The 23,615-nt window shown below is 28.5% G+C and overlaps 7 protein-coding genes across 8 annotated transcripts; 3 read left to right on the top strand and 4 right to left on the bottom strand.

The window, feature by feature from the left end:
- Positions 1-184: 184 nt before the first annotated feature.
- Positions 185-1,598, bottom strand: LOC114931892 (uncharacterized). The gene is given in 3 exon segments (XM_029304031.2): positions 185-985; positions 987-1,153; positions 1,506-1,598. Coding segments are annotated over 2 exon segments (732 nt in total). The 5' UTR covers positions 1,113-1,153; positions 1,506-1,598; the 3' UTR covers positions 185-379.
- Positions 1,599-1,802: 204 nt separating this feature from the next.
- LOC114931890 (Golgi matrix protein 130 kD) lies at positions 1,803-6,722 on the top strand. The gene is made up of 13 exons (XM_029304029.2): positions 1,803-2,023; positions 2,294-2,386; positions 2,474-3,028; positions 3,117-3,312; positions 3,563-3,728; positions 3,812-3,953; positions 4,061-4,240; positions 4,305-4,523; positions 4,607-4,792; positions 4,952-5,203; positions 5,349-5,676; positions 5,910-6,116; positions 6,210-6,722. The coding sequence occupies exons 1-13, from the start codon at positions 1,979-1,981 to the stop codon at positions 6,401-6,403; spliced, it is 2,763 nt and encodes a 920-aa protein (XP_029159862.1). The 5' UTR covers positions 1,803-1,978; the 3' UTR covers positions 6,404-6,722.
- On the bottom strand, positions 6,712-7,751 carry RpL35 (ribosomal protein L35). Its single transcript, XM_029304199.2, has 4 exons — positions 7,743-7,751; positions 7,611-7,700; positions 7,110-7,246; positions 6,712-6,988 (listed from the first exon to the last, which is right to left on the bottom strand). The coding sequence occupies exons 1-4, from the start codon at positions 7,749-7,751 to the stop codon at positions 6,757-6,759; spliced, it is 468 nt and encodes a 155-aa protein (XP_029160032.1). The 3' UTR covers positions 6,712-6,756.
- A 45-nt stretch (positions 7,752-7,796) lies between these two features.
- Positions 7,797-10,441, top strand: kin17 (kin17 DNA and RNA binding protein). Of its 2 annotated transcripts, none has more exons than XM_085482783.1 (3): positions 7,797-7,917; positions 8,058-8,518; positions 8,805-10,441. In XM_085482783.1, exons 2-3 carry the CDS (start codon positions 8,113-8,115, stop codon positions 9,575-9,577), a joined length of 1,179 nt encoding a protein of 392 aa, XP_085338909.1. In that variant the 5' UTR covers positions 7,797-7,917; positions 8,058-8,112; the 3' UTR covers positions 9,578-10,441. The 2 variants fall into 2 exon arrangements, with proteins under 2 accessions (XP_085338909.1, XP_029159863.2); XM_029304030.2 differs by having other exon boundaries at positions 8,035-8,518.
- Positions 10,064-11,661, bottom strand: LOC114931962 (uncharacterized). Its single transcript, XM_029304122.2, has 2 exons — positions 11,421-11,661; positions 10,064-10,871 (listed from the first exon to the last, which is right to left on the bottom strand). Exon 2 carries the CDS (start codon positions 10,850-10,852, stop codon positions 10,193-10,195), a length of 660 nt encoding a protein of 219 aa, XP_029159955.1. The 5' UTR covers positions 10,853-10,871; positions 11,421-11,661; the 3' UTR covers positions 10,064-10,192.
- On the top strand, positions 11,309-15,033 carry LOC114931961 (protein KRI1 homolog). Its single transcript, XM_029304121.2, has 9 exons — positions 11,309-11,638; positions 11,891-11,967; positions 12,142-12,549; positions 12,736-13,052; positions 13,159-13,340; positions 13,447-13,709; positions 13,794-14,057; positions 14,200-14,357; positions 14,429-15,033. The coding sequence occupies exons 1-9, from the start codon at positions 11,530-11,532 to the stop codon at positions 14,982-14,984; spliced, it is 2,334 nt and encodes a 777-aa protein (XP_029159954.1). The 5' UTR covers positions 11,309-11,529; the 3' UTR covers positions 14,985-15,033.
- Positions 15,034-18,059: 3,026 nt separating this feature from the next.
- Positions 18,060-22,180, bottom strand: LOC114931963 (putative gustatory receptor 28a). Its single transcript, XM_029304123.2, has 7 exons — positions 21,640-22,180; positions 20,618-20,886; positions 19,924-20,106; positions 19,176-19,428; positions 18,952-19,020; positions 18,754-18,843; positions 18,060-18,318 (listed from the first exon to the last, which is right to left on the bottom strand). Exons 1-7 carry the CDS (start codon positions 21,943-21,945, stop codon positions 18,178-18,180), a joined length of 1,311 nt encoding a protein of 436 aa, XP_029159956.2. The 5' UTR covers positions 21,946-22,180; the 3' UTR covers positions 18,060-18,177.
- Between the last annotated feature and the right edge of the window lie 1,435 nt (positions 22,181-23,615).

Here is a 23,615-nt window from a genome sequence, read left to right as displayed (position 1 = left end):
TTTAATGCAACTTTTTTTTCTTTTTTTTTTGATATTACATAAGATACAAATGAAATAATTAAATAATTAACTTTGAAATACAAAAAAAAAATATATATTTTTTTTAAATATTTACTCAATTTATATATATATATATATATATATATATATATATATATATATATATCATTAAGTATATATTTTATATTCATTTATTTTTTATTTGCAGTAATCTTATGCACTTGATATTATGCAGCTATCAATTAAAAAATATGCACGAATTTTAATAAGTATTTACATTTGTTCATAAAGATTATAAACTCGTGCATTTTAAAATCTTAACTAAGAAAAAATATATATATAATTAGTTTTTACATACATTTGCATGTGTACAATAACTTTACACATCTCTGTTATCTTCTTCTTCATCTGGTTCTTGTAAATGATCTAATCTGAGTTCTTTTGAACGATCAACTTTAACCACAGGTCTATTCTGTTTAGATTTCTTTGGTTTCTGTCCAACTACATATTCCGGCAAGACAATCTTAGTACTTTTGAATACAAGTTTACTGTCTGCTTCAGAATGTTCCGTCTCATCTTTCGTCTGTGGTTTTCTAAATCTGATTTGCGACGTTGTACATTTCTTAGATTTAAACTCCGTGGAACCTTGCGAATCTGATTCAAGTTCGACATCCATCTTCTCCTCACACTGATCGACCTCTTCCTTTTCCCTGCGTGCCTTCAGCTCCTTCAGAAATGACATGGCAGCTTGCATGTTGCTGCGATCTGTCATGTCCTCGCTAGATACATCATCCAAACTATACTTGACCCATTTGTGCGGATTTCTGTGATAATCTGGGATATTCCTGAAATTCGCACGCGGTGCTGGACCCTCGGGACGTTTGAAGATGCTCTCTTTGCCACGAAATTTCTTCATTTCTCTCTTCCGCCTCCGATCGTCCCTCGAAGTTAAACTCCTCTCGCATTCGTCCATTTCGGTATCCTTCCACCTCGGATATGGAACGTTTGTTGCAGCTGCTTTCGGCGATCGACAGCTGATCGAATAATAATCTCTGTCTGTTGGCGAAAGCTGCGTCGCCGCCTCGAAGAGTAAAATTATTGGACGTGTGCATTTTTCCTTTTTTTTCTATTTTGAAGGCGACGATACACCTCGCTATAAATTATTAAATTTAGTAAATTAATTGAATAAAATTTAAAAAAATTTAAATTAATTACCCTAACAGCACACATATCCCGATGACGTCACATACACAATTTGACATGTCATACTACGAAAAATTTCTTCAAAACGAAAAAGTTCAGAAAACATCGTGAGGATGTTCGAATGTCCTCTGAATATCTTGCGAATATATTGTGCTATTAGAACATTATTTATAATAAAATATAAATAAAATAAATTTTAAATTAATTAATAAATTCTCAAATTTATTATTAAATTTACTATTATTATAACATTAGCACATATGAAAATATTACTTAAATATATAAAATATCGCATTTCAAACCTTCAAACTGTCTGCTTTGGGTTATGTTTAGGTGTCGATAATCGTTCGGAAGACGCACACTGTTGCCAAACGTCAGTCTAGTCTAGTTATAGACGTGCGAATATCTAGATGAGAATGCGCTCGATACAAAAACGTCTGACGTCAGAGACACAAGACATCAAATGACAGTTCATCGACCAATCAGAACGAAGAGATCTGTGTTCCTTTGCTCCGATTGGTCGATCGACGCGATTAGAAATTTTTCGTAGTGTGAAATGTCAAATTGTGTATGTGACGTCATATGTGTGTGTGTGTGTGTGTGATACAAGTGTAGTACTTTACGGTACACGTAGACGTGACATAACCCTTCCGCCTATTCTTCGTTACTCCGCAATATTTTCCGGTTTGACGATGTAAAAAGCGTTCCTATTTACATATTTTAATGCACGTGACATTTGCTGACGGATACCGTGGATAAGAAAAATTGTCGCACGATGAATCTGAGTAAAACCGAGAAATTACTGGCTGCAAAAAAGAAGGTACGTCATGGATGATTAAACGCTCGTTGACAGCTTTTCTAAGCTGTCATATTTGTACACGTATATAAGTAGCGTATGGATTAATTAATCTGTAACGATTAACGAGAGCATTATTTATATTATCTTACAAAGTGAAACTGTCATCAAATCGTAAATGTTACAAATTATTAAAATGTGGAATATGTGAGATAAGAATTTATTTATGGCCTAGGATTTTTTATACAGTTTTAAACTCTAGTATTTATTTTGATAAATTTGACTTTGTTGTAGCTAAAGGAATTTCAATTACAAAAAAAATTACAAGTACAAGAAGCCCCAAGCAAGCAGCAAGATGCAAACATAACAGATGAATCCATATCACAGGTGACTATTTAATAATAATAATATCTAATTTATAAATCTCTCATGTATGCTGTTTGTTAAATTTTAATATTGAAATGTTTTTAATAGTGCCAAACAAATTGCCAAACTATGGAAGTAGATAAATCTTACGATCAAAATAATCACAATGAACTAAAACATGCAGAGAACTTGATAAAATCTGAAGAACATCTGGATAAAATAAATATTGTACATAATGAAGGAAATGCTTTAAATCATACTTTTAGTGGTACTAATGACTTAATAGATACAACAGAAAATAAAATAACAAATGAAATGACAGAAAAGAATTTTCCCATTCTGGAAAACCGTTTAGAAAACACTGTATTATATGAAAGTGATAATAAAGACGTACATTCACATCTTCAGCCAGATTCACAGTTTGTGGAGAATAATGGGAAATATAATTTAAACACGGTGGCATCTAATGGACCATCAACGGTGCAAAAAGAACATTTGTTAGAAATGGCCTCAGAAGTCGCTAATGTGCTTACCGATGATACAGATCATAATGATCCATCTTTGTTTGATATTGATCTGAAATGTCGTAATCAATTTTTAACCACTTGTCTGGAAGAACAGAAACAACTTGTGAATGATTTGCACATTCAAGTCAGTCGTTATGTGAGTATAATTTGATTTGCTCTGTAATTTCAATATTGTATTACATGTAATACATGTCTTATTGTTTTTATGTGTGGAAATATAATAGCATAGCAGGGTGGCTGAATTGGAAGAAATTCTTGCTACAAAGGATTCCGAGTTTGAAGCCAAACTCGTTCGTGAAATAAATCCCCTGAAGGAGCAGTTGCAAGTTCATACACAAACTACTGGTATTCTTATAGCAGAAAAGGCAGAACTCACAGCAGCTTTGGCACAAAGTCAGAGGACTGCAAAACAAAATGCAGGTTAATTTATTTGTAAAATATTTAAATATTCAACATTTTTATTCTAAAAATACTCCAAAACATTTATGGTATTGTTATAATTAAATCTCTGATCTAAGTGAGAGAATATGTTAGTACACCATCAGTGTATTATTTTAAACACTATTATTTAAAGACTCGTATTCATAATCTAAATATTCTCACACAGATTTTCTAAAAAAGATTACTGTGTGTATATAATCGTTATTTTATTTAAATTTCTGATATTTAGAGGAATTAGAAGAGATGAGTGGAAAATTGAAACATAGCCAGCTTCGTATTAATGAGCTCGAAAAAGAATTAACTCAAATAAAGAGTAATTCTACTGACACACAGAAAAACGCTCAGCAAATTCAACAAACCTATGATGAACTTGAAAAAAAATATTATGAACTTAGGTATTACACATGGGTATTAATTTTTTTTATACAAACTATTTAATTTAATTAAGTATATTGTAAAATAATCTATTTTCTTGTAGAAGAGAAAAGGAAGACCTAGAATTAGAAATCTCAGAATTAAAACAAAAGTTAAATTTAAAAAATACTGAATTTATTAGCCTACAACAGGAATTTCAAGAGAAAGCAGCTTTACTTTCTTTAAATGAATTAAGAATACAACAGGTAATTTTGTGTATAATTCTCTCTTGAAGATTGCTATCTCTTATCTTAAAATAAAAATAATACCCTAAAAATAATAAAATAAATAACAAATACAAATTTGATTACAGTTAACGGATACATCACAAACATTAGAATCTCAACATCAAACTGTCACAGTACTGGAACAACAATTGGCTCAAATGAGAGAAACTTTGCGATTAGTGAATAATGAAAAGGATGAAGCTAGTAGGCAATATCAGAATTACGTACGACAATTAGATGCGCAACAAGTAAAATTGCTTAGTGAGGTATGTATAAACGTTCTATTCATAAAAAATAAAAGCATAGAAAATTTTAATTGAAAAATTACAGGTTGAAAATGGAAACAAATTAATCAATGATTTAGAAAGCAGAGAGAACAGTTACGTACAACGTTTATCGGATTTAGAACAGCAACTTCAACATGAAAGAGAGAAAAATGAAACTTTACTTCCATTGCAAGATCATAATAATGAGATAAATAATTGCATGAAATATATCGAGGAATTGACTGAGCGGGAGAAAAAACTGCATTCCACATTAGCTGAAAAAGTAAAAATATTCACAGAAAATAACAGTTTATAAAACAAAATTTGTAAAAACAAAATGTTTTTTTTATAACATAACACTTTTAGGAAACGCAAATTGAAATGTTAATAAAAGAAGTGCAAGAATTACGGGATACAAAAAATGATGAAGCAGATGCAGTGAAATTGGTACAAGCTCTCGAAAGCGAAAAACTTGGCGCATCCAGAGCTGTTTTACAAAATCAACAATTGAAAGAACAATTAACTGAAATGGAAAATGCTTTTGTTACACTGGTGAGTAACATTAAATCATACATCACAATAACATAAACCTCAATCATATAGTGTAATTTTTCTTTTAATTATAATTACTTTTCCAATTCAAGAAAAAATCTTGTATGTATACTTTTATTTAAAAAATTGGTTAAAAAATTATAATTGTCTTTTTTTCAGAGTAATGCCAAATTAGATTTGACAGAACAGCTTCAAGCTGAACGAAATATTGGCAGAAAATTAAATACGAGATTGAATATGGTTGAAACAGAAATGGATAATTTAAAAGAAAAACTAAAAGAAAAGGAATTATCTTTAACAGAGTTGGAAAAAGAAAAATTGCAAAATGCCCAAATTACAGATCAAATGCAGCATTATCAAGCTCAATCTCATAATGCGCATACGCTCCAACAAGAACTGCAAAATGCTTTGGTAATTTGTGAAAAATTGTTAATAATTATTTGATTTTATAAATTAAAAAGATTAATTTATAATCTTTATAATCTTTTTTCATACCTAAAAAGCAATCTATTTGAACAATTAACTTTATCTAATAATTACAATTTATATATTACAGGTTTATATAGAAAACTTGAAAAAAGAAAATGAAGAACTTGCAAAGAAATTGGAAAACAAAATACAAGAAGAAACACGTTTATCCGAAGAATCTGTAAATGATCACGAAGATCGATCTACAATAAAGAATGAGCAAAATCATGATAATATTGTAACAACGCAAAACTCGCCACTGCCAAAAAATAAAGATGCTTTAAATAATTCTGAGCCTATTATAAAATTAGAAAAAAGGTTTAAAGAAACAATGGAAAAAGTTGCTGAATTAACTGACGAAAAACAGAAATTAGAACATCTGGTTCTCCAACTCCAAAGTGAAACAGAAACAATAGGTAAGCTATATTTTTAATCAAAAAATTAACAAAAATTTTTCAAATATTATAGTTTTTCAAATATATAGCATGTAATTATTTTAAAATATTAATTTTTAACTTTGTGCATGTGATATAAATTTTTGTTTTATAAAATGTACTTTCATTTATGTGAATTCCTCAAAAATCCTTTTTGAATTTTTATTGATAAATTATAAAGTCGATTTATTCTAATTTTATATATATTTATACAGGAGAATACATTACTTTATATCAGAAACAACGAGCAGTTCTAGGAGAGAGATGGAAGGAAAGAGAGCAAACTTTCCGTCAGCTAGTAGAGCAACGTAATCAGCAACAAGAACAATTACATAAATTAAAAGTATTAGTAACTGAATTGCTTAAAAAACATCCTGAAACACTGATAAGTTCTACAGAAACTTGTATGGATTACCATAAAAGTAAATTTAACATATTTAATACAGAAGAATTTTCCAGCTTTTAAATATTAAAGATACACATTCATATTTATATGTATATATTATTTTTTACAGAAACAAATGTTGATGAACCCGCGCTTTCTGAAAATGAAAAGCAAGAAAATGCGGAATTACCATTGATTGAAGATAAAACGGCGTCGGAAATTCTTGATCTTTTGACAGAAATCAAAGACTGTAAAGATGCATGTATTATAGAACCTAATTTTCATTCATGTCCATGGTGCTCCGGAAGACTAATTACTGTGTAATCATGAATAATAAATTTATTTTAATTTTATTATAATAAAATATCATATTTGTGCAATATAATATTACATAGAACGTAATATTTGTATATAAAAGATTCTAGGTCTTTTCTAAACTTCTGTATCAATTTCTTGTAAAACTTCAGGTGTAAGATTTTTGTCTAAAGAATTGCTTTATAAATATACAGTGCCTTGAATAGTTTTACAGATAGAATTTTTCTTTGTACCTATATCTGGCAAAGGAATACTTTTTTCTAAGAGCATAAAAAGAATCAGGATCAGATTGTTATTTTGTAAATAAATGCCCAATATTATTATGAAATTTTTATTTTTTGTATTAATTAAAAACATACATACTATGCCTTCAAAGCATATTTCCTCTGTGGAAATGCAGAGTGCTTGCGTATTTCCTTTAGTGTTTTCCTGCTTGCCTGATAGGGAGTAAGAACACGACGCAGAGCCCTAGTCTTCTTGGGCCTCAAATCCAGAGGCTTGTACTTTTTGTTTTTATAAAACAAGCGAAGATTTCCCTTTTGCTTCTGGTGCATAATAATATACACTCGTGCAATAGCCTTCCTTACGACACGACTAATAAGAATGAAAATATTATTACAATATGTAATTATATATTATTTGATTTCACAAAAATATGTATTGCACAAAAATATTACAAGCTGTATATAAAATTAATTATACATAAACAACTTACATCTTGGATAATTTTGACGCAGCTCCTCCAGTTACCTTGGCCACTCTTAAAGTAGTCAATTCTGTCTTGAGCTGCTCAAGTTGCTTCAGCAACTCCTTCTTGTCTTTGGTCCTTAATTCGGAACACTTTACTTTAACCTGAAATAATTCAACACATGTTTAAACGCATTTTCACGTATTGTATACTATTAGAGTCCGAAGTGCTACATTATTTGAAATCAGATTAATCGGTTTTTTCTCCCAAAAAATAATTGCAAAAAAATTAGTAGAAAAATATTTTATTTTTTGCCCAATTCATAATTTAATAATAATAATGCTTCATTAATGACAATAATGATTGAATAGGTTACGGCGTGCAATTTTCCTTGTGAATAAAAATGAAAGAATAATAAAGCATCTACTGATTAAATCGCATCTATCGCACACTTTTTACGGAATAATCAAAACATATTAATCATTGATGTTTTAAATAAATTCGGATTATTTTATACGTTTTACTAACCATCTTGAATCGGTTTCTCTCGACAAGGAAAAGAAACGTACAGCAGAGAAAAATCAGAAAGCGGTCACCGAGATTGAGCAGCCACGTATACTAACGCGCCCCTTGACAAAGTGGACGTAAACTATGTTGTGCGCTCAGCATGGTAAAGTAGCTACTTCATCCACTGAGTAGTTTGAATGCCTTCTAGAATCAAGTAATTCATGGTAATCAAATCCATCATGAGTTTTTGGAAAGTAGCGATTTGTTGCGAGAATTCGTGATATTTCGAAGAATATAAAGAGAAAGAAGAAAAGAAAGGAGAAAAAAGGTATGAACAATAATATATATTATATATAAATAAAAAATATATATTATATTTAATAATAAAATAAAAAACTATATGTACAATAAAAATATATATTATAAAAAATATATATACAATCAGGATTATAATTGTACAATTCCAAGTTTGCGATCGTTTGTCGCATAAAGATATCACAAAAAGTAAAGAAGAAGATAAACAATGGGAAAACACGAAGTGGGCACACCAAAGTACATTGCTAATAAAATCAAAGCGAAAGGATTGCAGAAGTTGAGATGGTATTGTCAGATGTGTCAGAAACAATGTCGGGACGAAAATGGATTCAAATGTCACACGATGTCGGAATCACATCATCGTCAGCTGTTGCTGTTCGCTGAGAACGCTCATCGATATATGGATCAATTTTCGAGAGAATTCTCCCAAGGGTATCTGAATTTATTAAAGAGACAGTTCGGTACTAGAAGAGTACCAGCGAATCGAGTATACCAGGAATACATCTCCGACAGAGGACACATACATATGAATGCAACGCAGTGGCTTACTTTAACTGCATTTGTCAAATGGCTTGGACGCAGTGGACAATGCGTTGTGGATGAGACAGAAAAAGGTATGTCATCAAAATTGTTTATGATTCTTAATTAAAATTAAATTAAAAATGTAAGGTTGAATTTTTTAAATTTAAAAAAAAAAATATATATATATATATATATATATATATATAAGTAAATAAAATTATATTTAAAGCGTTGAGTTTAAGTAAATTAAATAAATAATTGAATTCAAATGATAAAATAATATAAATGATAATATAAGAATTAGAAAAATTAAGTATAAGAGAAAATAAATAAGAAATTTATCCATGAAATCCTAAATATCTTTTTTAATTTTTTTAGGCTGGTTTGTAACGTATATTGATAGGGATCCTGAAACACTTGCTGCGCAGGAGAAGAAAGCAAAGAAAGAGAAAATGGATAAGGACGATGAGGAACGACTAATGGATTTTATTGAAAAGCAAATAGAAAGAAATGCAAAGCAGGATGCACCAGAAGAAGAAAGTGAGACATTCAAAACACCATTAATGCGTTCTGAGAATGATGCACCTTTAGTTCTCGATATAAAGCTAAAGCCTAAACCAAAGTTATTACCTGTACTCAATATAAAGCAGGAGAAGAAAAGTGAAAACAGTATTCAAGACCAACCAGTTTCCAGCAAATCACTTGATGAAAGAGAGAAATCAAAAAGGTCCATTTATGATGAGACAAAATCTGTTAAAAAGTTAAAAAGTGACAATAATCCCCCTGAGATTGAAGGTTGGCTTAAGGAAGGTTTAATGGTTAAAGTAACCACAAAAAGTTTAGATGATAAATATTATAAATCTAAAGGCGTTGTTCAATCAGTTGAAAAGGATGGTTTTGTCGCTAAAGTAAAACTAAAAACACCAGATGAAGTTGAGGGACATATTATACGATTGGATCAAGAATATTTAGAGACAGTAATTCCTGCAATAGGCAAAGAAGTCCTAATTCTTTGGGGAAAATATAAAGGCAAGATAGCAATAGTAAAGAAGTTACATATAGAACACTACAGTATAGATGTTGAACTCAAAAAGGACAAAAAAGTTGTGGAGAAGCTTCCGTATGAACAAGTATGCAAGTATGTAGATTGAGAAACAAAATTGTGCGAAAGAAAATTAGGAAAAAGACAATGTATTTTTATTATCATCAATAATGTCTTGCATTGCTTATTGCGTTAATCTAAAGAGCACCTGTGTACAAATTTAACAATCAATAAGGTTTCAAAATATGAAATTTTATATGTGAAATTTTTTGCGATTTAAGAGACAGAATTTTTAAAATATTTCAGACAACTCCATTTAAGACAACTTTTTTATTGAATATCAATACATTGTCAATTATGTTTATTATATTAATATTAATTTTTTAAACATATGTATTAGTTTGTACATGCATAATGTATATGTATAAGATAAGTAGATATATATGAAATTATAAAGTAAGTAAGAATATCATATAAATAATAAAACAATTTGAATATCAAATTTACAATGACAATTTAAAGATAAATTTGCTTTTTCAAACATTTTTGTATTATATATACAGTTACTTATCTATCAAATATTGTACATAGTATATACTGTAGAAGAAATTTTATTTATTACAATGTCTAATGTTACAATGTGTAAGACTAACTGGATAATGTCATGGATAATAAGAGAAACTAAGACACAATATAAATAATAATTAAATATACATAAAGAATTTTAAGTGGATTTGATAATCATTCGTTCACGCATAAATGGTACTGGAAAACATTCTATATCCAGTAAAACAATACGACCATTAATTTTAAACAATATATCTCCCGCATGTCTACGCTTGAATATTGGTACAGCAGTAAATTCGCCGAATGTTACTATTTGTTTTTTGAACGATATCGAGGGCACGAATACAGCTTTGTACAATTTCTCTGTAGCACTATGATAAATTCTAAAAGGAATTATTCGACTGCATAGTATAAGCGTAGTACATATGCCAATACAGCAGAGCAACAAGAGTATTTTTTTCGGTTTACTTAGAGACATTAGTATGCCACCCCCTTCAAATTCTACTCCTTTATCCATTGGTGGATCCATGAGAAATTCAAGTCCCATAAGACACATACCATAAATAGCACCTATCCATCCAGCAGTGTGACCAATGATCATAATACCATTGACAATTTTTTGCTCTCTGTATACAAGTTTGTAATCATTACTTATATTGTCTTTGAATCTGAATTTTCGTTCCATAAAGGCATTTGTCTTATTAGTTAAATGCTGATTATATAGTCTTCTGTTGACTTGAGTTACAGATCCAAAAATTATAGTCTTGTGAAAAGCAGCTCGGTAGAAAATGGGAGCCTTGCTCAAAATACAGGCCATTCTTGTACAGTCTGCAATTCTGTAATTTTAAATGTAAATCTATATGTGTATGTATGTACGTGTGCATTTATGTGTACACATAAATAACAATTAATTTATCAAATTTACAATTAATGTATATATAACAATTATGGTATTAATTTTTTTATTTAATTATATATATATATATATATATAATTGTATTTTTTTTTAAATGTTATTCATTATTTATAATTATTTACAAAAACATTACTATAATAATCTCTCACTATATATTATCTTGCGTAATATTTAAACTAAACAATCTGTAAATATAAATATCATATGACAAATAATGAAAAATAATTTAAATTTAAAATCTAAAAAAATTAAATCAAGCTACATTTTGAAAAATGTTTTATCAGATATATTTTAAGAGTATAAAGAAATTAATATATGTCAAATGATAAAAATGTTTTATTTTATCGTTCTCGATTATTAATCAAATCAGAAATGAGATCTTTGCTCAAATATTCGTATAAGTCAAATATTTCTTCACGATGCAATAATATAATTTACGCTCTGTAATATAAATATCAATAATATTCACCACAAGTAAAGCAAGTGTTTTTAACACGTTTCGTCCAAATTAGGTTAGTTTCCTGGAAGTATGTAACAGTTGTGTTCACGCACGCGTTGTATATTTGTTTCTATTAATAATGTCTTTATTCGACGACAATAATTCGGATTCCGATGGAGAATTAAAAATAAATACGCAATATGCCAGCATTTACGATAACTTTCGTCAAAAGGAGGAATTACATAAATGTGAGTAAATTAATGTGATGCTAACCTCAAAAACTTTATAAATTATATATTGAACATATTTGTTATATATATATATATAAATAAAAAATTAACATAATTAAGTTACAAAAAAGTAGTACTTAATTATTATGTGTGTATTAATTTAATGACATTGAGTTCACATAATATTTATAGAGGTATAATTAAATTAAAAAAAGATAATATATTTTCTATTAAGTAAAATGTGTTTTTATATTTTTGTACATTTTGCAGTAAAGGCAAGATATGGAGAGGATGCTGCAGCTTCAGATGAATCCAGTGACAGCAGTTTATCGGAAGATGATGAAAATGTACGTTTACTGCTAACAACTGTTTTTATGTACTTCTTTAAATATGTTTTAACTTATAAAATAATCTTGTTGTTTATCTTTGATTTGTGTGAAACAAATTGTTATGACAAATTTAATTACATATAATAATACTCGTTGATTCCAAACAATAACTAATTTTTTTTTTTTTTTTAGATCCATAATCCACAATTTGATAAAGAGTTTCTTATAACTTTGGCTTGTTTGAAAAGTGAAGATCCACGTATATATGATGAAAAAGTTAAGTTCTTTAGTGATAACATCAAACCTGGAACATCAGAAGATACTGAAGCAAATGAACAGAAGAAAAAGAAATCGACGAAAGAGAAGGCTCTTTATTTACGTGATTATGAACGTAAGATTATAACGGAAAGAGATGGACGATTTAGTAGCAGCGAAGATGAAGATGATGCAGGACAAAAAGCCAAATCTAAAATACATACTTATTCAGAGGAACAAAAACAATTAAAAGATAGTTTTAAACATGTTTTAAAAGATGAAAATGAAGATGAAGACACTGAGTTTCTTAAAATAAAACAAAAAACTGATGCTGAAAAACATAAGGTATTTAATTAACTATTTTATATTATTTTACAATGTACAATTAAATATTAAAATATCTTTAATTCCATACATTTTATAAAAATAAAGACAATTTGAAGAAAGTGCTTAATAATGAAGATTAGAGAAGATAATTAACTATCTTTAGCTATATATCATTATATAATTGTAATTATTTTATTTACTTAGGAAGAAGAGTCATATAAGGAATGGTTGAAAGGTCAAAAGGTGAAAATAGATCCCAAGGATGAAGAAATGCTTAAATCATTACGTGAATTTTGGACAGATCCTAATTTAGATTCAAATGAGAAGTTCTTAAGAGATTATATTCTAAATAATAAGTACATGAATAAAGAGTCTTATGATACAGACTTAGAATATAATCAGATGATTCATGATAGCGATGAGAATTTGTCAGAAGATGAAAAAACTATTCAGAAGCAAGAGGAATTTGAACACAAATATAATTTCAGATTTGAAGAACCAGATCAAGAATTTATTAAAAGGTATGTTATATTATTAACTGATTACATGTTAATTACTACACATACATATATAAATGCATTATGTATATTTTTCTATAATTATATTTTTTGTAAAATTTTTATTAAGGTATCCACGAACAATGGAACATTCCATGCGAAAGAAAGATACACGCCGAGCACAGAAAAGGGCCGAAGTTAGACAAAGAAAAGAAGAAGTAAAGCAACGACAGAAAGAAGAAGTCAAACAATTGAAAGCATTGAAAAGAAAAGAAATAGAAGAAAAGATAGACAAGTTAAAAGAAATCACAGGTAATATGAAACTTTTCAATTTCTAAACTAAACATTTCTTTTCTAAACTAAACTTGTATGAAATTGTTTAAATATTTTTTATTTAATATATTTATATTAATTATAGGAGATAGTGATATACATTTCGACAATGCATTTGATTTTGATGCCGATTTTGATCCAAGTGAACATGACAAAAAGATGAAAGAACTTTTCAATGACGAATATTATGCTGGTGGTGAAGACGAGAACCAGAAGCCAGAATTTCCAGAGATCGACGATGAGTTGGATATTGAACCTACATGGGACAAATATGACCCAACAACAGAAAAAGTTGACATGGAAGCTACATCGTATGAAGAATCTCATTGTGAAGATCCAGATTTTAATGTACTTATTATCATTTACATATGCATATATATATTTCGCCGATATATTTCAATATATTTTATACAGAAACTTTACTGATTATAGATGGATGCTGATTACAATGAATCCCGAGATTTACAATCCGAACTCATTGAAAATACGAAGAAAAGAAAACGAAGGAGGCGCTCTAAATTCGCTGAACTTATTGCAAAGGAGAAACCAAAATTTGATCCAAAACAATTTCCTTCTTACAAAGAATATTATGATCAATATTACTCATTGGATTATGAGGATATGATTGGAGATTTGCCTTGTAGATTTAAATACAGGAAAGTTGTGCCAAATGATTATGGATTAAGCATTGAAGAAGTAAGTATTATTTATGTAATAAATTATAATTATAGCATATTAAGTAATAAATATTGAGTAATAAATTCCATAAATTCAAGAAAATTATTTTTAATGACAAAAGTTCTCATAATTTAATTTAATATAAATTTTGTCTTTCAAGATTTTAATGGCTGATGACAAAGAATTGAACAAATGGTGCCCTTTGAGAAAAGCTCTTAAGCATAAACCAGATTATGTAGAAGAAAATGATGTCCGAATGTATAAACAAAAGGCTGCAAATGAAGCAAATAAACAAAAAACTTTTAAAAGTTTATATATGTAAGTATTACACGATTAAAAAGATGCATTATATTTTCTGGATTATATACTAACTGCACATTTTTGTATAGGAATCCTCAAGAAAAAGAAGAAACTGCCACTGAGCAAACTAACACTAGCAGTAAGAAGCGCAGGCGAAAGAAGAAAATTGAAATTAATAATCCTAATGTGAAATTGATTAATAATGATACCATTCCTAAGAAAAAGATTATGAATATTACAGAAAATAATATGCAGAATAATTCTCATGCTAACAAAAATGATGAAAAGGATGAGCAAAAGAAAAATGTAGTGGATAAGAATGAAAAACGAAAAAACAAATTAAGAGCCGATGATGATACACCTAGTCTTAAAAAAATGAAGCTAGATAAAGTGAAAAAGGAAGATTCACAGATAGAAACGGATAACTTTGTTAAGGCAAAAAATAACGGCAAGAAAACATCCTTTTCTATGGAGAAATCTACAACTTCTCAGAAGAAGAATAAGTTTAATAAAACGAAGACCGGTAAACGCAAATCAGATAACGACGATCCAGTGATGTCCTTGGAAGCAGAAAGATTAAAGACATATGGAATAAGTGCTAAGAAGTTTAAAAATAAGCTGAAATATGGTAATAAAAAATTTTGACCCTCTGTAGATATACAGCTTTAAAATATATGTAATGTATAATAGAGTACATCATATTTTTCCACTTTTTAGTATTTAGTTTTTTAGTTTTTAGTATTATTTTCCATTTTTTAGTATTTGAATTTTATTTCTTTTATATCTTTTTATCTATCTCTATATCTTTTTGTTTATCTCTACTCACACTGTAAAGCTACAACAAAAGCTGTAGCTGAATAGGTAGATTATATATATAAATATAAGTAGTTTAATGAAGGCAAAGATAAACGCATACATATACAAATACAAGGATAGAAAAGGGATAATGGTCGGCGACTGCGCACACCCTGCGAGGAGGAGTGGTCTTAGGGTTAAAGGCGGATCCGCTCTCAGATGATAAACGACATTTGCGGATTATTAGGATTGTAGGCTGCTGTTTGTGTTTGCCTTTCCTCAATTTCCATCTCTAATCCAGCCCGTATGCTTCGGTCGGGAGAAAAGTGCACCCCATTGATCCGGCACAATGTACAGATTTCACTTACCATATTTTTTTTACCCCCGACTCGTTGAAGAGACTATATAACTATAATTTTGAAAAATTTTTATTACACACTGCAATTGTTTCTACTTTCTAAAAGTCTCAATTTAATCATTTTTTGTAAATTTCTTCATTCTAGTATCAGAGCATTCAACATTTTTATACTTTGATACTAAAATTTAAAAAATTACAGGCTTGAAATATTCATATTTAAATATATTTATGTATATATATTTTTTTATTTTTTATTATACAATATATTTTACGTCGATTTTTTTAATGGGATACTAAAGTATAAATAAAACTCGGTTATTAAATTGAATAAAATATAGTCGCGTGTAATTTAAAAAAAAGATTCAATCATTTATTGAAGAAAAGAATAATTGTGTAATAACAATATCGTCGATAATGTATATTCGCGATGTCTCTTAAGAATTTTATTTAACGAAAAGGGACAACGGGACACTTCCATTCGCAAACCGGTCCGCACTCAAACCCTCTTTATCCCCTGGGTACAATAAATCAATCCCTTTACCCCGAGACGAGAGCATTGTAGTAGCAGGTGGCTCGTGACGGCTACCTACGTTCACGCCCTTAATTCCCAATTAATGTTATCCTCGATGTAAACGGCTTCTGTACATCCCCCTTGTTCGCAAAAAATCCACATTCAAAAAGAAAATGTAAATAATTATATTTTATTATTTAATATTATTATTTAATATCACTTAATATATATATATATATATATATATATATATATGTATATTTTTTATGTATCTTATTATATTTTATATGTATATATTAAATTTTTTTGTATCTTATATTATAATTGTTTAATGTATCTACATTATATATATACATACATACATATATACATATATACATATATATATAATTATATAATAATTAAATTTTTGTATAAATGATATATAGAATGAAACATGATATTATTCAATTTTCTAATAATATTTCAATTCTAATCAAATTTTTATTTCACACAAAAATAATAGCGTTTTCGAATTACACGGGTTTGATCAACCCGAGATCGATCAATCGATTATCGAGGCTCGACCGCTGACGTCAGTCTCGCTATCGAGTCGATCCAAAGCGCTACAAGACTGTGTGCAGTGATTTTGCGACATACGCGCGAAATTGCAGAAGGTAAATAAACTAATAAAAAGAGGAACACGAAATTCACACACGTATCGAAAAAATATCGAGTATGTGATACAGTGCTTATAAAAGTCGTGTCGTCAACTGAAGTGAGGTATTTATAGAGAGAGAAAGAAGAGAAAGAAAGTATAAAATCGCGCGCGCGAAAGTTTCGCACGTGTAAAATTGATCGGGATTAGGAAGCTGCTTCGACCGAGTTAGGTGCTATTGAATTACGAGAGGACCGAATTTCACGGGCTAACGCCTCCATCTGGATGGGAGTAGTCGAGCAGGGTAAGTGCACTTACTTGGGGTACTGTAATTGACACGATATCCCTGTCGGCGTTCTAATTGCCGGAAAATTGTCGGGGTGAATTCGGCCATCGGAGCCTCGTTAACCAATCGGGCAATTAAATACTTTGCAGTATCATTTCTTTTTCCATCTCTGACATTGTCAGAATGAGAATATATATTATATATATTTTTATATATCATATATATTTATATATATATATTTTTTTGTATTATATATTATATATATATATATATATATATATTATATATATATTATATATTATATATTATATATATATATATATATATTATATATATGTATATATATATAAAATTATATTTACATTTTTTTAAAGATGAGAGTTATAGAGCAGAGAATTTTTTGTTATATTTTACCGCAAATTTTACTACAAATTTTATATGAACAATTAAGCTGGATTGAAAATATTACTTGTAAAATTTATACTTATAATTCTGTAAGTGTTTTAAGTCGAATAGATGCGAAAAAAGTGATAAAATATTTTATAAGAATTTCTCTGATTAATATTTACCACAATAAAAATATTAATATAAGATATAAAATTTCAATAATTTTAAACTATATTAAAAACTCAAGATTTATTAAATGTTTAAATAACAGATGCCTAAAAAGTGATAAACATATAAAATATTTTATATGTTTACTGTTTTGACATCTATTACTTAACATGCTTAAAGAATCATAAATTTTTAATATAAGTATGTAATTTTTAATATATTTTAAAATTTATTGAAATTTTACTATATATTTTGATACAATTAATCAAACATATTTTATATTTTAATGTGCAAATATTAATCGAAAAAATTCTTATAAATTTTTTTGAATACTATATTGTCCCACGATTACCATGAATTTCAGGATAAATTCTAAGAGAAAATTCTCTTTGTGAAGAATTATAAAATTAATTTCGCTCTACAGACTTTCTCATACAATTATCCTGCTTATAATAATCGATAGATTGAAAAGCAAAAATCATTCATATATTTATAAAAAGATATATGATTTTATTTTATTAAATATTTCAATTTTTACATATTTTTTTTATAAAAGAGATATTCAATATATTTTCTATTTTGCATCACAAATGCACACAAAATATACATATTTATTAAAACAATGACACACGAATTTTTCAATTAAAAAATTTTTACGAATCAATAAAAATAACATGTGCAAAATATTTATATTTATTAAGAAACATAAGTTGTAAGAGAATTAAGTGTAGTAACATTTTCATCGTTTACTGCAGTGGAATTTTGTCCAGAATTTGGTCCTCCAATATCTCCAACTTGAATGAGAATTACAAGATACGTAGTGACTGAACCAATAACCTGAGAAAAAATAGAAAATTTGATAATTTATATATTTTTTTATTTAAAAAATTCTCATCTTTCTTTCTCTCTCATACAGAGATTTCTGAATTAAATTATAATTAAATGTATTTTAATCTAATTAAAAAAATTTTCACACCCTGTTTTTTTAACATTATCACGCTACATACGAGACTTTTGTAACTTTTATAGTTAATTACTTTAAATACAGGTGTAGAAATTATAAGGCTTAGGCTAAAGTACAAAATGATAAAGTAGATAAAAGCTACAACTTTAACTTATAGAAACATATGTTATTAAAGTAAAGTAGGTCAATTAACACATTCATCGACGCGATTACATAATTCACAATTTAATATATATTGTACAATAAATCTTCGAAGCTGTCACGTTCGAATACTTTATATTAAATTTAGATAAAATTACATAACTTACCCCATGAATAAACGTATGATTTAGATTGAAAAATCCACACGCCGTAAAGACCAACGGATTTTGTATCAATTGCAAAGTAAAGTCTCGTATCTAAAAAAAATTAAATATTAATTTTTCATTTTATCTTTTTGTGCTATATTTAATTAACACAAAAAGTTAAAAGTTGTGCAGTATTTAATAAGGCGATAAGGAACTTGCCTCCGCGCGAAATTCTTTGCTGGTGGATGGCTCGTACAATTCGCAGATTATGTCACCTGTATTTGCGGCCTGTAAAAGATGTAAATATACGACACAATTTATCTCATTTTTTAACACTTGAGAAATTTAAGACAATTAAGATTTTATCAATTATTTTGAAAAAATATGAAACTGTGTTGAAGATTATTTTTATTATAAATTCCGAAAACTTTTTCAATGCTTGCCTCAATGCTCGCCAAAGCGCACATATGATTTAATACGAGGACCTTCGACGCGTAGAATAGAATCCAGCCGACGATAGGTATCATCTCCTGTCGGAATGTCTCGCGGCTGATATTGGACATCCAAAAAATCAAATAAGCATAGTACAGAAGACTAGTGATAAAAACGAACGATATCGTCATAGAGAAGAGAATTTGTATGCCGTACGCTTCGTTCGTGCTCCTGCAGGCCTTGGTTAATTCTAGATGAACTTGCCTTTGTTCACACAATATAAATAAGATTAAACTCTTAATTAATCAACCAAGTCATTTCGAAAAAATACATCATTGTAAAATCATTATATTAGAATGAAAAACAAATGTGCTGTATGCGAGCGTAAAATTAAGGAAAGAATTTCTTTAGAATAATAAAGAAAACTGAATTAATTTTTATTTATTTAGGATATGTAATAATGAATTTGTTACACACTGAAAAAATGTATTAACTTGGCTAAACTTTTCTACTAAATATATTATTTTGTTAATTGAACATATAAAAATATTTAAATTAAATGTGTAACCCATTAAATCTAACAAAACATATTTTTGATTTAAATATTAAAATATATGTTTAATTAATAAAATAGTATAATTTAGTTGAAAGGTTTAATAAAGTTAAATTTTTGTTCAGTGCACACATGCGTGTGCTACTTTTATAAGTACACAAAAATCATAAATGTCTTTACTTAAACGTTTGGAATAAAGATCTCACTTGACAGCCCTCATTGTGTCAGTGTTCTCTTCAGATCTACGATCCTGTTGCGTCGCGGATGTGAAGGTCTTATTCCATTCGTCCTTCATTTTTAGCACCCTTTTATGTTGCGGCGAATCGGGGGTAGTAGTTAACATGCGTTGCAGCAGACCATTTAGCTGCTCGAATCGAATCTTTGCGTACCTTTAATTAATTTTTATTTCAGCGAAATAGAAACAAAAAATCAAGTTTATTTGATATAATATTTAATATAGTATAGTATGATAATTTTCACAATAATATAATTTAATATAATAATTTCCACAGTTAATTTATTTTATTGAAATGTCATTTCGAACAACTTTATAATTATATGATGCAATATGTATTATAATTATATAAATGATCAAAAATCTAAAATTCTTACATTTTATATAAAATATATATAAATATAAAATATTTCTTATATTTATATTTTATATAAAAATATAAGTATAAAATATTTTTTATATTTTTATAAACATTTTGATATTTAAATGTTTTTCAAAGTGCTTATATACATATTAAATTTTATTATTATATTCAAATGTAGGATAGATCAAGCTTGATTTGATGCTAGACGATAAGAAGAAGTCTAATGTTATAATATTATTTTTATTGTAATTATATAAGCTCTTGTATATTGCTTGTATGTTCAAAATAGATTTTATCATACCTGACCCAATGCAAAAACGACACGTCACTCACGTAGAGTAAAGCGACGGGATAGTTTACGGCGAGTATAAGAATAATTCTGACATGTATAGATGTTTCTTTTACAAACATACTATCGTAATTAATTACAACAAATATAATAAATATCAGCACAACAGATCCGAGCGCGTAAAGTTGACTCAAATATAATTTCCGATAGTTCTTCTGTAATCCCATTTGCTCCATTGTTTTCTCGCACATCGCAATCCGCATTATTGCCGTTTTCATATACTATAGAATTAAAAAAAAAAACAAGATACTAGTCGCTGTTGAATAAAACCATATAGCGTATTTCTGTTCGAGAACAGAAAAATTCGAGAAAATAAGACACTTTTCATATACTCTAAAAAATTGAGTATTTTCAAACCACTGAAACTCAGCAAAAAATGATTGTAGACCAAAAAAATTTTTTTAAAAACATTATAATGCTTAAAGTTTCAACTTTAACGTGCTATCGATAGCTTTAAAATTTTTTTATCTTTCTTCTTTTATGCTTTAAAAAATAACACATTGTTTTGTTTCTTAAAATTACTTATTTTTGACACTTATCTGCAACTCAATAAAAAAAATCTCGAAAATTCAACTTGAGTTCTATAAACTACAACATTTTACAAAATGCTTTCTTTTAATTTTCCTATATGATTTTTTTTACCAAATTATACAATTTTATAAAACTAAACCTATAGTTTTTAGAAATGACGTTAACGATGTATTTGGCAAAGAACAAGAAAGATAAAAAAATTTTTTTATCCCTGATAGCGCATTAAAAGAGTGAAAATTTTAAGCTTCAAAATACTTTTTAATTCTTGTCCACGATGATTTTTCGCCGACTTTCAGCGATTGAAAAAATAGCTCAATTGTTAGAGTATGAAAAATGTTTTCTATATATTTTTTAAATAGTGTATCTATATGTATAATAAAATGAATCGTGTTAGATTTGAAGATTCTTCTATTTTCTCTTCGCGATTCATCTTGAAAAATTACCTTTCTCCTCAACCAACCGCAAGGGACAAGAAGCAACGTGCAACAGATGTTGGTGTAGAAGATCGCTTGGAATATCATAACGCCGAGCTTTTCTACCTTACGCGTGTAGGAGATATACAGATAATCCATCGCAAACTTCATCAGAACGCAATAGCTCACCAAGCAGAACAAGGAGTACCCGATGTTCACGATCCTTCCACGCTTGCTGGTCCAAATTCCTATCCCAAGAACGAAATTTGCCACAAGCAGCGGCATGATCATCTCATGCATGGTCTTCGGCTGGAACATCTTGGATGTTTGTAACATTCGTCGAGCTGAACAAATAGCACCTTTCGCCGATTGTCAGCGTACACATGTATACATAATACACACGCAATGAGAACAACGCCCACACACGCGGCTATTTCGCAGTTGAGGAATAAACGATGAATATCAAGGGTTGGCCATACGTGTCACTTCGCGTGTTCCAGTGCGAACAGCGTAATGCTAAATGCTACCTTGATAAGTGGTCGATGGTAATACGAGGGTGGTTGGTGGTCGAACAAATGGCGACGGCGCGACTCAAATAAAGGATATTCGCGATGTCTCATCATGAGTCGTATGTCCCGAAGGATTCGTCCGTCTCATGCATGATCGATATTGACTTACGAGCGCATTGCGTGAATGTCCTTCGCTATTTCTATCAAATTAAATACTCCGCAAATGCGTAAATGTTCGTTTTAAAGGGAAATTTTGATAGAAACTTATATGTACATATAAAAATATTACAATTTATGCAGTCATCGAAGAATGACAATTGTTCGACATAATTGTTAAATTTATTTCTACGCACTTTTCAGTATTATTAAACTTTTAATGAGAACCGATTAAAAGTAGCAAGTAAATATTAATTTCTTATTAAAATATTAATTTATTTTAAGTTATAGATGCATGTATATGTACATATGTTGAAGAAATATTGTCTCATATATATGTACATTTTTAATTATTTTTGCAAAAACATGGGAGCAGAAAAATCAATTTAATTCAATGATATATTAATTTGTAAAATGACTAATAACACAATGACAACAATTATTGAAAAATGTACTGTAACATAAATAATAACAAATTTAAATAATGATAAAGCGTGATGAAATAACAACGAATATATCGAGTGCCCATGATCTTATAATGGATGAACACCCACGAGACTTTACTGTGGAGATCGATATCATGCGAAATATCAAGCTATATAAGAGCTATCTTGTTAAGAACATCGGAAGAGTTAAAAGTATTATGTACTACCATAATTGCAAAATAGGAGTTTAACATACAGTAGAATATTAAAAGTCTCTTTCGTTATAATATTAAATTATTTTAGTAATTTAAAGAAAATTAATAATTTATGTTGAGTATTTTATTGCAGATAACTTATAAATATTTGATTTAATAAATATAATTATCATGCATAATGTAAGAAGCTTCAAGTTCGAGAGGTCCTATACTTTGATATAGATTTTAATAATATACTATCAATGCTGTAGTAATAAAGGAAAATGAAGATGGAAATTCTATAATATGTAATGACTTGGCACATTTCGAATATATACTAATATGATCATGTAATATTTTATGTCTAACAATTTTTGTAGTGAGTTGTGCAACGAGCAATTAGTTTTCATTCAAATCGAGAATGTTAAACATCTAGAGATATGACGTGTAAAAGTATCTTCTATTTTATTATGGTTTATATATTGTTCTATTTAAATAAGGAAAAATTCTTGATTTATTAATGCTATATAAATTTTATTTCTATAGAAAATAATAATGTAATCATAAATTTATTTATGTATAAATAATTTTTTGACAAAAATCAGCAAATTTTATTCTTTAAATAAGGTGCGCTTCTGAATAATGACAATAATTATTTTTTTAACAATACTTAGAATTCAATATATACTAATACGTCCGATACTTTATCGATCAATTTGTCC

The sequence above is a fragment of the Nylanderia fulva genome, unplaced genomic scaffold (assembly GCF_048542155.1).
Source record: "Nylanderia fulva isolate GAGA-0341 unplaced genomic scaffold, ASM4854215v1 Scaffold10, whole genome shotgun sequence".
In the NCBI taxonomy this organism is placed as follows: Eukaryota; Metazoa; Arthropoda; class Insecta; order Hymenoptera; family Formicidae; genus Nylanderia; species Nylanderia fulva.
Note: the sequence above shows the minus strand (reverse complement) of the source record. Positions and strands in the feature narration are given on the sequence as shown.

Bases quoted from the DNA above. Each gene is read 5' to 3' on its own strand.
- LOC114931890 (XM_029304029.2), top strand. From the start codon at position 1,979: ATGAATCTGAGTAAAACCGAGAAATTACTGGCTGCAAAAAAGAAG. The intron at 4,241-4,304 runs GTATGTATAAAC...GAAAAATTACAG, and splicing joins AAGTAAAATTGCTTAGTGAG to GTTGAAAATGGAAACAAATT. The intron at 5,677-5,909 runs GTAAGCTATATT...ATATTTATACAG, and splicing joins AAGTGAAACAGAAACAATAG to GAGAATACATTACTTTATAT.
- RpL35 (XM_029304199.2), bottom strand. The intron at 7,247-7,610 runs GTTAGTAAAACG...GAATTATTTCAG, and splicing joins AGAGAAACCGATTCAAGATG to GTTAAAGTAAAGTGTTCCGA. The intron at 6,989-7,109 runs GTAAGTTGTTTA...CATTCTTATTAG, and splicing joins GCGTCAAAATTATCCAAGAT to TCGTGTCGTAAGGAAGGCTA.
- kin17 (XM_085482783.1), top strand. From the start codon at position 8,113: ATGGGAAAACACGAAGTGGGCACACCAAAGTACATTGCTAATAAAATC. The intron at 8,519-8,804 runs GTATGTCATCAA...TAATTTTTTTAG, and splicing joins TGTGGATGAGACAGAAAAAG to GCTGGTTTGTAACGTATATT.
- LOC114931962 (XM_029304122.2), bottom strand. From the start codon at position 10,852: ATGGCCTGTATTTTGAGCAAGGCTCCCATTTTCTACCGAGCTGCTTTT.
- LOC114931961 (XM_029304121.2), top strand. From the start codon at position 11,530: ATGTCTTTATTCGACGACAATAATTCGGATTCCGATGGAGAATTAAAA. The intron at 14,058-14,199 runs GTAAGTATTATT...TTGTCTTTCAAG, and splicing joins ATGGATTAAGCATTGAAGAA to ATTTTAATGGCTGATGACAA. The intron at 14,358-14,428 runs GTAAGTATTACA...ATTTTTGTATAG, and splicing joins ACTTTTAAAAGTTTATATAT to GAATCCTCAAGAAAAAGAAG.
- LOC114931963 (XM_029304123.2), bottom strand. From the start codon at position 21,945: ATGTTACAAACATCCAAGATGTTCCAGCCGAAGACCATGCATGAGATG. The intron at 19,429-19,923 runs GTGAGATCTTTA...GTGTGAACAAAG, and splicing joins GACACAATGAGGGCTGTCAA to GCAAGTTCATCTAGAATTAA. The intron at 19,021-19,175 runs GCAAGCATTGAA...CATCTTTTACAG, and splicing joins GCGCTTTGGCGAGCATTGAG to GCCGCAAATACAGGTGACAT.